Raw genomic sequence first — 14,787 nt, forward strand, 5'->3', positions numbered from 1 at the left:
TTTGCATCCCTTCCCTCACAACAAGACAACAAGGCATCCCTTGTTCCCGGGCACTGCATAACAGTCCCGCACGGCACTGGTGGTAACCAGAGGTACCATCATCTTGGCATTACCTCCATGCCACCTGCTACTGCCACCATACGTCCTTCCTTATGGGGCTGGACGGCTCCCCACTGCCATCTCTCCATTCAAAACACGTTCATTACTCCTCTACTTCATCTGCTACACGAGTCGGTACTTGGGGGGGGGGGGGGGGGGGGGGGGGGGGGGGTGGGGGGGGGGGGGGGTCACGAAGGGGGTTCAGGTGCCACCACCACAGCACCACCAGCGGTTGACTTTGGCGGCCACGGTACTGTAACCGTCACTTTTTGAATTCTCCCACACTAGTCTTTGTCTCGAACGGATTTTTTAATAATATTTTGTTAACTCTACTCCCGCTGATTCGAATTCTCTCGCCCGTTCATCACCGAATTTGGTCATGAAACTGTCTAATAGCAGTAATTTATTAATGATTTTCTTTCTGCGATCGCACTTCCAGCTGCCTGGTTAGCACTGCATTTTTTCTAAATCATAGGGTGTGTGATTGTACACTTGTCTTTCTGGTTAGTACTGTGCATTTTTCGAAAATCGTGGAGACGAGTGTACTCTGTCTTTCTGGTTAGCACTGTGCATTTCGAAATCATAGGGCCATTTGATTTATTTTTCCCGTTCATAGCACTGATCACCACTTCTCTGCCAATTGCTGTAGCCATAACTGTTTTTATTGAGTTCGTTTCATCATTTTCCTCGTCATCACCTCGTCCACCGAACTTTCTCTTGTTTCCATGTTTGTTTTACTTCATATTACTATTTGTCGGCTAAAATGATTTAGCACTAACGTTGTTTGACACCTCATAGACCTCATAAGACCTTATAAGATCCCACAAGAACTTGCAAGACCCCACAGGACCCCACGCCTGACACCAAAATTATATGACCTGATCTCGGTCATGTGGGTTTGGGATGTGAAGGAAAAAACAGGAGGGAGATAAGTTTACGGAGAGAAGGCATATTCAAACCTGTATTGAATCGGCTCACATTCCCCCCTTATTCGCAGAAAATTCACCTATATGCGGTATAGTTCTATGAGAAATAACCACAAATCCTGTTTTTTTTAATCAATTTCATCATAAAATGCACTTTTTGTGATAAAAGTATTTAAAAAACAAGTATAAACCTTTAGTGGCTTTTTCTTGAGTTTTAGCTAACAAAATGGGAGGTTTTAAGCATTTTTATAGGGGTTCCAACTAGTTCAGGGGGGGGGTTGGGGGGAGGAGAGTCGTCTGGTACGCAATCCCTGCGGAATATGGGGGACCACTGCATGTGTGTGTATGTGTGTTTATATATATATTATAATATATATAGTATATATATATATAATATATATATAATAATATATATATATATAGATATATATAATATATATATATAGCATTGATAGTTGTGGAACATTTTTTTTAGATAAAACTTTTACAAATAATGACCATAAATTGTGAGAAGAGCTGATGTGTGCTCACGAAAAACCAGTGTATGGCTTTTCACAGCCACAGTTAAAAGGACATATGTGCATAGCCACTTCTGTTGTGGGTTTGGATGTAGGTGTAAACTTGGGTTTAGCATTTGCTGATACGTAAGAGAAATTGCTCGGTTTTATTCTGAGTACTTTTATACACTTTCATGTGTTAGTAATGTTTATCATTATGACAGTACCTGGCCACAAGACCTGCTAAAGAGAATTCTTTGACATTAGTTTGGTCACCATGGAGCTTAGGATAGACCCATGGAAAGGGTAAACTACTTGAGGTCATGACAGCAACTTCTACTGATAAAAAATTCCTCAGTGCAGTTTTTACTTTTGACCACATAGATACTTTATACAATGTGTAATGTAATTTTTTTTTTCACAGCATCAACAAATAATAAATTCCAGTTTAACAAACCCGGTAGTGCCCAGCGTGCAGCAACTCTTCTTGGGACATCAGTTGAAGAATTAGCACGCTCTATTTTTTATGCAAATCCAACCACTCCATCAACAAGGGCTTCATTCAGGTAAGAATTAATCATTTTGAAATTGTTGAATGTATCCTTCATATTATGAAGAATTTTCATGCATAGAGGTGAAGAAACATTTGGCAAATACCTATACTCTGTTGTATTGGTAACACAGGTCTTTTGGTAAGTTCCTGTATTTGATTATGATGGATTTTTTTATGTTCTTAAAATCCTTGCTAATTCTTTTATTTTTGCTTATTGTACTGATTTATTTGTTGTTTCTGGTTCATTTTCATTCGTGCACTTTTTTTTTTTTTTTTTTTTTTTTTAGAAAGTGGCAATAAAAATTTAAGTAAGACGTGTGTAGATACGATAAGGAATTTGTACAATATTGATGAAGATGAACTTGCAGATGTATTAGCGTTTATGCCATGGTCACTGCAGGTGTCAACAATATAAACACGAATATTGTATTATGTTGTTATTAGGGAAGAAACATTTTCCATTTTTGTTTTATTAATCCACAATCTGCACTTATGGAAAGGTATTTTATATACATATTGATGCTTATGTAAAAAATAAGATACTTAGTGATAAACGTGACAAGATACTCTTATTTAATAAAGTGTTGAGAAATCTGGTAAATTGAGAAGAAATAAGAGTGCATCCGTCGTTTTTAGGGAACACAAAACCTACGGTTCTTTTTTTTTTATTAAGAGATGTCTTTGCTTTTGAGAACACCAACCCAGGTTTTTTTCATTTTTTTATTTGGTCAAGTAACTTTTTTCTTGTCATTTCTAAATATTTTCAATAGTTTGTAGTGGTTAGGATGGTAAAGCAGAAGGTTGTCAGAGCAGGAGACATTCTTTCATCTATTATCATCATGGTAACACAACTATATCTGAAGGGCATTGTTAATATGTATCTGATTTTGATGAAACTTGGTTTGATAGGTATCTCTTGGCTAGGTGATTATTTTCAACCAGTATTTTTCACTTTAGTTTATTTGGTTTATATTTCAAAGCCAATTTAAAGAGCACAATTTTAGAAATTTTGTCTTGAGACTTCAGAAATTTAGTCTCAAGACTACAGAAATTATAATAAAGGTCTGGTGACCACCGTCTTTTCTCGGGAAGAATTTATGATAAATATTAGTCATCAGCTATTTATTTGGTTTTCCAAAACCAGTACTGTGAAGTATTTGCAGTGGTAATCAGTGCATCAGGAGTTCCTCCAGGGAGGTAAATTAGGTCCCGGAACGTTTTGTCCACAACAAGGCGAAAAAGATTCTTCTTGTGTGTCTGGATGCAAGAAGGCCGCCGGCCGCATTCATTTGCACGAAGGTCTGGCAAAATTTACAATAGAACTTGGTATTTTGAAGGTAGTTGTGTGGAGCAAAGATGGTATGGTCTAGATTAAGAGGAAAATGTTTGTGCTGTGCTTGGTGAACTCTAAGTACTGTTTGTATGCAGATTAGTTTACAGTATTGTGAAAATTGTTGCCGTTTGCCGATTGCCTTATTGATTGCTAAGTGGGGTTAGGGATATGGAATGGGCAATACAGTTGTCATATGGACTTATTATGGGCTGGATGGAACTTCACAAGACGATTTGTCCTCAGTTGAAATGTGTAATTTGAAATTTATTGTGATGCAAGCTATTGCATTTTTGGTTCCCCTTATGCTATGCTAGGACTCTTATTTGGCTGCTGAATATGGTATATCTTCGGCCTTCATGTGACCTTTGATACCCTGAGCTCTCCTGCTCCAGTGCTTGCTGAGAATCACTTACAAGTAGTGAAGAGATGTAATGCGTTGTCAAATACCTAAACCTAGTATTCTGCCTTCAATTAGGCATAAATGTGCCAATTTTGTAAATGTTGAAATGGTTTTTATATAGGATAATATATATAAAAAAATTTTAAAAAATTTAAATGAATGAAAGAGATAGAGAGAGAGTGAGAGAGAGAGAGGAATAGAGAGAGTAGGAGAGAGAGAGAGAGAGGGGGGGGGCAGCAGGTAGGCAGGCAGGCAGGCACGTGAATGTTTGCATGGTAGTAATGTTTATAAACAATTGAATGACTACAGGTGACGGCATGTTATCTTAGCTTACATATTTATTGTATACGTCATCTTTAGCGTCTCTAGTCTGATCACATTCCTGCAAGCAATCTGGTTGACCTCTTTAGTTTTAGACTTTTATATATATGGACTAACATTCCATATTTTTTATTAGTAAACACTTACATTAGCTCGGTCAGCTACCAAAACCAACCACTGAATATTACTCAAACTTGACTTGCATTTGACTTATAGGAGTGTGATACAGACACTATGTGAATATATATATAGAATAAATAAAAAATTCATGGTGTACATGAATTGATTCAAGTAATAAATTATAAAACAATGAATATGGTAAATAATAGTGATCACGTGATATAAAATGATACAGTTTCTCACTTCATCTCATTAAGATACATATGCTACAGATAATACTAATGTACTCTGATAATTGCATAGAATGAAGATTAACATGATAAAAATCATATTTTAACTGATAAAAAAATTTCATATATGAATTGATAAAATTATTAATGTAGCTGATTGATTCGTTGATTTTTATGCTAACTGTTATATATCTGCGGATATGTTAAGATAAAAGGTAAACTGATTGATTATAGGCTACCTGATTTGTTTATACATATGTATATAGGATTCATATAATTATGATTAATATATGTGCACTTTAAATAGATTCTATTGCGTACACGCAAAGATATATTTAGATTTCAGTTATTTATGATCATTTATATAAGAGTTCCTATTGCGTACACGCAAAAAATATATTTCGATTCTGTTATTTATGATCATTTATCTATAGATTCCTAGTGCGTACACGCAAAAAAAATATATTTCAATCTGTTATTTATGATCATTTATATATATAGGATACATGACCGAGGTTATACTACTTCACATTTTAAACTAGCTTTCGAACCACTTTCGTCCATACACAGTTCCAGACAACCACCTTTAACCAAATGAAACGGCCTTTTTTTCAATGGTTAAAACAAGGGGAAAATTTGCCTGGGCGGGTCCAACGTTCCATTTTGCGCTCATACTTATTCTCTGCATCCTAAGCTACACGATTACGTTCGCGATGAATAGATCATCCCAGCACGGTGTCCTTCGCCAGCAAAATAGAGTTGAATATCCTTCGGGTCGTAATTGTCGGAAGTATGTCCCTTTTTGTAGTCGATTCCGACAGCCGCCGGAGCGTTCCGCATTAAAACGAGATTAACGACGAGATACGGTGTCGGTCGAGAAGTCCATGAAATTCCTTTCACATTGATAGGCGGTTGTTACTTGACTGTAGTCGTCCGCTGCGACGAACGATTTTTTTTGAGTTGCGATGTGAAACTCTCGTACTGCAGGATACTGTAACCGGTTCCATTAATCAGCCTGCAAGTGAAATTATACTCGTCACAAGGGCAAAGTAAATTCAGACGACATCCAAATACGGGAGAGGGAAGAGAGCCTTTTAGACCAGGACTTAACCCACATTGAATTCGCTGATATTTGGAATTCAAAAGAGTCGCTGTACAAACTTTTTTATCCATGGCATTAACAATGAGTGAACCTATCCAGGTCTATGATGACTGTAAAAAATATCCATAATTATAAAAAATAAATAGATATCAATACGAATCTCAAAGAAATTCGATATTACTGGTAGTAAGTTACTAGACAAAGAAAAGTGGAAAAAAAACCGGACGGAGCTAATTGTAAGATTGCCAGGCAACATAAGAGTCAAAGAGAAGATTAATCATGATTCTATGTGCCTAACAAAAGTTTCATATTCAATTTTCTCAGTGCGCATCCTCTGAGGTTAACTTTTAAAACATTATTAATAGGTAGGAGATGCAACGAAAAAAAAAAACCCACTATGTAACTAATTTCTATATAAACTTTGGTTTTCCAAGAAAATGTGACATTTTCCCATGAATGTGATTTACTTGAATTGTAATAGGCTAATGTTGCAAGTAAATATTTCTTATCCACAACTTGATAATTCTAAATGTCGTTTACCCATGTCATAAGCTGAATTATTGACTCTAATTGTCTATGAGGTTCAGAAAAAAAAATTAATTCATTTTTGTTGTTATAGAAATTCTATTTGCTTATATTGTTCATTTAATTTTAAAATGATTACAAGTCCTTAACTAATTGCATTACACACACGGATAAGAATATGTTATGTGGGCTGTTCATGTGACCTATGAACCACATGTGAAGTTCATGAAACTAAGCATTCCTTTCTCCAGTCAATCTGCTTTTGCAAGCAGAGACGACACACAGATGAAGCCTGTGTAAGCAGATTATTGAGGTTAAAAGGAACAAATGCTGATACGGCAATGATGACGTCGTCACTTGGCAGGAGATTGCTCTCAGCCAGCTAAGAGTTACGTTACTTGCTGTAAGAGATACGACTTTAGTATTTTTCAATAATATTTTATGTGTTTTAATTCTCCACCCGCATGAGAAGAATGTCTGAAAAAAAAAAACAAAAAAAACAACAGTACCAAAATTGAACAATATATTAGTTTCATGTTGGCATTATGTTAAATAAATATTCCTTATTCAAACTATATGAAAAAGGTTTCCATACAAATTCTATATATATTATTAGCCCTGTATAAGATTCATATAGGATTATTTCATAGATAACATTTTCACTTCTAGACTTCTGACTTTTAAAATCTCTTTTTATTTTGTTTTATTTTATTTATTTTATTTATTTCGTTTATTAGTGTTTATTTTAATTTTTTTTTGTTTATTAAATTTTTTTTTTTTTTTTTCAGAAAAAACTACGATTTATAATTTTTTTTTTTTTTCATTGACTCGAATATAAATCACGGGGACAGACAATATGTCAGTAGGTTTTTGGATATGTGTTTGAACTTTTAGCTTATTTGTCATTACTAAAGCGTTAAGTTAGAGTTCAAATCTTTACGCATATATATTTAGATATTTAATTAACCTATGGTTACGTTTTGCTTGATGATTTTATCGTGATTCCTTTTTATAATTTGTAACCCTTCCGACTTCTTACGGAGTGTATTATATTGACTCCACTTGTATCCATATTTATTTATTTTTTTTTATATTTATTTATGTATATATTTTTTTTTATATATTTATTTGATAAATTAATGGTTGGCTTGAATATGTTGGAAAAGTGTTCTAGCGGCGTACCGTATAAGGCTACTTGCGGCATCAATTCTATAGATACAAGATATAAATGATAAAGGTATTTAAAACCGCGAGAACCGCTATAATCCGGTCGGATCCAATATCACGAGTTGTAACTCGTAAGACATTGACACTTCCTATTTAATTATCCGTTATTACTACCAAAACCGATTGACTCTGGGTGATCAAAATATTATTATTGGTTTTCTTAATGGAAAGGAATTCACACAACGTGTTAAGGAGATTATTATTGATTTACACCACCCGAGTCACAGATTATTATGTGTTGAATTCCATATTTACTGATTTAGCACTCATAAATATCCTAACGCACTCTAATTGCGGTGTTTGTTTTTAGTGCTATTAATTCTATATAACGTCAAGGAACTATTAACACTAAGAAGTGTTTATTCCCTCTGTCAGACTCGTAATTCTGTTAATAATTCTACGTATATTCTTTCAAGGATTGATTTGGCACAGGATAGGCTCCTAAATCTGACAGGTGTCTTAGTGTATCCTTGTTTTCATGGACACGTGTACAATTAGTTATGTGCTTTTTATATCTGTAAGCATGTAGGCCAGTAAACAGTGATTTGGCTTTCTGTGAAAAAGGAGGGAACCTGGATGACGGAATGCAACCAGTTTATGACGATTGGTATGAGAGAGATTATTACTACTACCTGGTCGTTAGTCATCTGCTGTGTTCTTCGGGTTTTCTCTGTCACAGACCTACATATAATATTACATTTGATTACATTATTCTGATACACATACCTTAAGTATACTTTTGCTTTAGGGTTTCTGCTCGAAGTGTGTATTGTTTTTGCTTAGCCGCTGACCCTGTTTCCGTTTCGAAGTGTTTATTGTTTGGGTTATGTCTGTTGACGCTTGCTTTGTTCAGTTCGTAACAGTTCTGCGCTCCGACCCAGATATTCAATGCTCGCGATCTCTTGGGTTAAGGAATTTTCTTGTTTAGATACGGTTTTAACAATAGGTACGGATGTTTCTATATCTTTTAGTCCAATTAATGGTTCTTTGCTGTATGGTGCGGATTGCGGGATAATGCGTCAGCTATGATAATTGCTTTCCCAGGTAGATATCTTAAACTTGGCTCCAAAGACCTGAATGATCATTTGTCACCGAGTTCCTTTTGACTGTGATTAAAGCCTTTGAAAAACTCGGTAAAGGACTCATGTTCAGTAAGGACTTATCAGGATAGCCATAGATTATGAACTTAAAAATGTACTAGTGTTAAAGATACCTAGCCCTTCCTTGCCTATTACTGCATATTTACTTCAGAGGGCTTTAGTTTACGTGAATAAAAGCTATAGGGAAGAACTGTTTATCATATTACTGAAGTAGTATCCACTTACCCCTTGGTCTGAGGCGTCTGTTTGCAATAAAAAAAAATTCCTTATTTAAATTAAATCAGGGATTTTTAAGTTAGGTAAGCTGCATTTTCCGCTTTTAAGATATCGAACGCCTGTTGATGCTTTTCAGACCATAATAAATCTACGCTCTTCTTCGTAAGATCTGTTAAGGAGCTGTCATGATTGAAGAGTTACATATTTACATACGATTGTAATACCCACTACAGCGCAAAAGTGCTGTATCCCCCTTTTACGTTAATAAGTACCGGAAAGTTATGAATAGCCGACACCTTACCATGGACTACTTTTAAGACCTTGACCAGACACATAAAACCAATAGATAAACATGTTCGGTTTTAAAAACTCACATTTAGATATTTTACTCTGAGATTATTTGTCTTTGTCTCTGTAGCACTAGCTCTACTTTATGTGAATGTACTTCTAAGGTATTAGAAAAGATTACAAGATCAACCATATAAGCTGTAGGGTATCCCTTAAAAATCTCCAAACCACTATATGTAATTAGGGTTTGCAACGTAAGCCGGAGGCATACGTAAAAATTGATAATGTCCCCTGAGTGTGCTGAAAAAAAACAAACCGGTGTGTGGAGGTCCAATCACTTAGTTTTTAATTGGTTATTTTCAAGTAAAAGCTTTATAGATTAGGTAATGGTATTTATGTAAAAGCCTTTAAATAAGTCCAAGTTGGTGAAAAAAATTTATTCTAACCTAACAGAGATAAGATGTCGTCGGTACATGGCACTGGAAACTATCGGGAGTCGTTTCCTTGTTTAAGCGTCAGAAATCTACGCAGATACGCCAAGTCCGATCTTTTATGGCATGACATTTGAGGGAAAAATTATATGGGCTTATTTGATTTCCTAATGACTCCTATTACTAACTTTTTTCAACTTCGTCATTTATCTCTATTTTGAAATTTCATTGAGAATCTATACGAAGGTACGTAAATAGCTTTATGTTTGTCCTTCTTAGACCGGTTGTTTTGTGTTAAAATACATCCGTTTTTTTTTTTTCCAGAGATCACTCGCCAGTGGAGAAACTTCCTGGTATTCAGGTAGAAAATTAAAAAAATCTGCTGAATCACCTCTGCTTGAATGACTTTACGGATATTACTTTAGATAGATTCATCAGAGAGATTCATCCACGACTGGTGGGGCGTGATTAAAAATTAGCAACAATAAAAAATGCGATATTTATAACTTCCGTATCCACGATATGTATACTTTTAGGGCTTTGTTCGCGGAAATCGTTATATTTCAGAGTGTCGGGAAGGATTAAAAATTTCATTTCCCAGCAAAGTCTTTTTACACGCACTAAGACATTCGAGGGTGCATGCTTCTCGAGATTTTTGCGTGCAAAGTACGACTGCGGTTGTGGGAGAATTCTGTTGGGTCATTTGAACAATGTTACGATTTATGAGACAAATGTATAGTTCCTTTATATAAGTTATTATTTGATTAACTGTCTCATTTTTGTTCAAACGGATTTTAATATGTTTGAAGGTTTATAGGATTTTCCTTTGATAAACACGCCTTATTTTGCAGGATGTAAGATAATATTTTGTATACCCCTAGATGAATCTTACAATTACACTAGATAACAGATCAATTTTTTTTTCATAAAACTATAGAGGTATCTGTAAGCGCTCGCTTATCCGGACTTCTCATTAGGGGGTCAAGTTCGAACAACAGACGGTGAGTCCGTAAATAACAAGATATTGCGTGTGCTAAAGAAATAAAACAAGATATTCTATTTTTACGGCGCGTACAGTTGGGCTTAATCCACCAGTATTTATTATAACTTAAATGTATTAAAATTAAAACGAAAAAAACCTGCTCTGATTACTTATACGGTCGTGTGTTTCATAGGAAAAATCCTTTTAAATTCAAAAAAGATATTGGTATGAACCAACATCGCTTTTCCCCACTCTGCTAGAGTCGCTTATTGTGTGGAATTTGCTATGCTTTGAATACTTCGGCAGTTTTTTTGACTAACCTTGACCGCTTGACTAGGTGACACAGTAACCGAGTTTGCTTGTTTGATTCTGAAAAGGCTACTGTTTCTATTTCTTTTGTAATAATTAGGATCCTTCTCTTTATTACCATCGGCAAACGTATTGTGTGTTTTTTAGCATTATGTTGCTGGTTTACGTATAAAGCAATGAATGACGAGCTATTAGGAACTGAGCGATTACTAATAAGACAAAGTTATCTCTACTGTATTCAATATTAACTGTTTGTACTTCATTCTTTGCTAAAATTTGAAATAGTGAGGGATCTGGTCAGTGCGCATTTAGCCTGATGAAAGTTTTTTTTTTTACAGACATGTTATTCCTTGCAAACCTCCAGGCATTTTTTAAAGTTAAGTCGAGTCATTGAGGTTCGATATTTTATATAACTCAAAAAAACTCAAGGCTAAAACTGCGATCGGGACTTGCAAAGGAGCATTTATTGTCATGACCCGAAATATAGTGTTACCTCTAATTTATCTAGATTTGTACGGGTGTTCCACTTGTTTTGTGTGTTTGCTAATCACTACGGTGCTTAACGACCCTATCCATGCATCTGTACAAATACAGACGTCCACTGCGTAAACGCATATTCACTGTTTAATATTGATTTGTTACGTAAGGGATTAATAATCACCCAAAATGATAAAATTAACATAGTATATGATTATGATATTTCAGTAGAACTTCTGGAAACAGACACTCAAAGATAAAAACTCGCAGTAGCGAAATCTCAATGATATAGATAATTTCTGTAAAAAAGTAAGATTAAGAATGTCTCGTAACTTCAGCCACAGGAATAACGAAATTCGACCTGCAAAGGAAACACTCAAAGTTACTCCAAATGAATAAAAAATTGTACTTAGCTTGCTTTTGTGGGAAGTCACGGTCGTTCCGATAACGACACACGGCCTTGGTCCTCCTTCTCTATTTAGCGGACGACCTGGTTTGGCGTTCAGTTTCCCCCAGTGCGCGTTGTTTCGATGATTCGAAGCCCTTGAAAATCCGATGCTGCAGACGACGTTCGGTTTGTTCTTGCAGTGCCGGAAACGCTCACTAACGATGTTTTCTTGAATGATTCTAATGAGAGACGAAGCTTCCGTTGCCGTAGGAAAAGGACACGTCGGTTTTGTTTCTTGAAGTTATTCACTAACGATGATACTAAGTTGCTTGACGAATCTTGTTGTTTTCTGAAGTCGCTCACTAATGATGATACTAGGTTGCTTGAAGAATCTGCTGCTTTCGTCGTCGTTGACTTCATGATTTATTATCTGTTTTTTCTTCGTAGGACGTTGTAGAGTTCTTCCTGGTCCGCTGGCCACCAATTATTAGGGCTTGTGCCTTGTATGATAAGGCGCCCTATGAGGTAATGTTTGACTAGCGATAATCTATACGCTAAGTCGGTTGGTATTGCACTTCCATCTTCAAGGGAGTGTCTGGGGTTTTGTAGATCACTTACGAAGTCGGTATTATCTTTACGACGATGTGTTAAACTCATGGTTCGGTGAGGTTCTTGTAGAAAACACTAAGTATAAAAATAGTATATTCTTCTGAAGTTTTACATGATGAAGATCAGGTATGATCGTACAAGTCTTCTATGACGATAGCTTGATCGCTTCTGCCAATGATGATGGCTAATCCTATTCCTCTACATGATAAAGCTTAGGTAAAAGAGGTACAGGTCTTAACTAATGACGATAGCTAACTACTGTTTCCCTTGCTTGTCTACCATCTCTGTTACAAGTTATGAAGGAACAGACAGTAGTTCGAACATATGAACATACATACAATGACCATAGTTTCATACGAACACACAATCGAATGAGACACGCTACAGATCACGTAGGCGTTTGAATATAGTCGGGGTAGTTGTCTCAAGCAGGGAGCTTGGACTAATGTTTATAAACAATTGAATGACTACAGGTGACGGCATGTTATCTTAGCTTACATATTTATTGTATACGTCATCTTTAGCGTCTCTAGTCTGATCACATTCCTGCAAGCAATCTTGGTTGAACCTCTTTAGTTTAGACTTTTATATATATGGACTAACATTCCATATTTTTATTATGTAAACACTTACACATATACTATGTATAAACGTATAGTATAGTACATGTTAAATGACGAGTCTGCACCCATGTTCACTCAGTGGACACCTTCAGTAAAGTATGTTTTGCTTGCTAAAGAAAAAGATTTTTACTAAATTTACATTGCAGGGCAGCATAGTGTATTGCATTGATTCACTATACTGTGTATAGGAGTTGTGTTTTTCATTTAAGGATATTATTACAGTTTGTACCTAGAAATGACAACCCTTCGTTTTTAATGCAGGATGTAGCTTGCGAATGCAAGCTGGAATGGTTGTTTAACTTTCTCCTTGTATATCCAAATTATCTCAGTCTGTTTTATCACAGCAACCTTCTCATTTGAGTTGTGAATTCTCATTAAATCCCAAGCCTTGAATCTAAGCAGCATTAGTCACATCTCTTTAAAACATCTGTAAGTATCCATATTTCTGTAACGTAGGATAGTGCAGGTTTCTTGAAGGATTTCTCTTTATTGAGTGAATGCTCTGCTTTAAAGTATAGTCTTAAAAGTCTTTTTTTTTTTTGTATCATCCATACAATTGCTATGCTTTCTCCAATTTTCCCTGTTGCTAGTTGGATGTTCATCTTTACTAGAGGTATAACATTCTTTTGAGTTTATCCATGCAGTTGCCGTTGTTTCTCTTACTGCTTTCTCAATTCCTACTTCACAGTTTGCCTCTAAATAACATAAGTGTTCTACATCTAAGACTTGTCATTACTATACTTAATGGTATTGATCCTCTCGGTCTTGTCCATTTTATCTCTTTGGTATTTGGGCTTCAAATACATTGTATCTATGAAAATTAAATTTTGTTTTGTGGTCCTGAGCATCTTCTTGTGATACCATATGTAATATTGGATGCATGTTGTTAAGTTCACCTTACATCTCGTCTGCAATGTTCTCATACCCTTTTCCCAGACAACACTAACCTTTTCCTTTTCAGTACCAAAAGCTTTTTATGCTTACATTGTTTCTCAGTTCGCTTTTTACCATTCTATCTCCCATCTTTTAAAAACATTTCCGGAACCTCTTTCCTATGAGTTTGCTTTGAACACACTACAAGTATATCATCTGAATTTAGCCCCTACCAGGGCTTTCTAACTCCCTCCAGTATTATGATAAACAATAAAGAGACCAGTTTTGATCTTTGATAGGCGCTCAAATTTTTCATTTACCTAATGCCCCTCTTTTGGTTTTTGGTACTCTGTAAATTGCCTTCTCAAGATCACCTGATGTCTGGTATAATCGCTTCCTTTTTTGTTTGGTACTTCTTTAGTTCTCTGTAGAGAAAACTACCTTAAGGCAAGAAGCCAGGCTGACAGTTGTTGATTTTAAGAATTTTCCAAGCCTTCTAAGTATTTTCCTATGCTCTATTCAGTTTACAAATGACTGGTCCTCTAGTTGCTTGTAGAAAATCTCATGTTTTTTCTCATGTTCTTGGGCTCTTAGCTTTCCCTGTTCCTAGTATGTCTTTTAAGCACTCCATATATTCATTCTTTATTTTTCTTTCATCATTTAAAATATAACCTGTTGGTTTCTGTGGAATGCTGTGGAATGAAGCCAAACTTGACAGTTATTGATTGTAGGAGCTTTTTTTCTCTACTTTTTCTTTGGTGGCATCCATTAATATTTTCAAATATCAGGTTTTTATCAAACTGGGGTAACATCTATATATCTAAATCTCTATCAATCCCTCTGTCATGTCATCATCCTCCAGTTTGTATTCAGTCTTATATGTAGATTTTCATTCATTTAATCCTTTTCTGCAACTTTGATATCAATTTTCATCTTTCATATGTGATAATTCAAATCTTTTCTATCTTTCTTCATTCACTCAGATGTGCTGAACTTTTCTTCTCCGTTTGCTGTGTTGATTGTTTATTATTCCATACCCTCCCAGAATCTTCTTTTAAGCTTCCCATTTGCCTCCCTCCCCTGTTTCCTGGTTTTTGATGTTATTGAGAATTATTTTATGGTCATTCGTGTCTTTTAAAACATTTAGTACATTGTGTT

At 35.5% G+C, this 14,787-nt stretch overlaps 1 protein-coding gene across 8 annotated transcripts in view; it reads left to right on the top strand.

Moving 5' to 3' along the window:
- LOC135223644 (unconventional myosin-XVIIIa-like) overlaps positions 1-14,787 on the top strand; it is a 1,035,943-nt gene that overhangs the window by 602,777 nt on the left and 418,379 nt on the right. For all 8 annotated transcript variants that reach the window (XM_064262281.1, XM_064262286.1, XM_064262283.1 and 5 more), the window contains one exon: positions 1,947-2,088. In XM_064262281.1, the coding sequence (XP_064118351.1) occupies positions 1,947-2,088 (142 nt within the window). The remainder of the gene's footprint in view (positions 1-1,946; positions 2,089-14,787) is intronic.

This window comes from Macrobrachium nipponense, chromosome 10 (assembly GCF_015104395.2).
Source record: "Macrobrachium nipponense isolate FS-2020 chromosome 10, ASM1510439v2, whole genome shotgun sequence".
NCBI lineage: Eukaryota > Metazoa > Arthropoda > Malacostraca > Decapoda > Palaemonidae > Macrobrachium > Macrobrachium nipponense.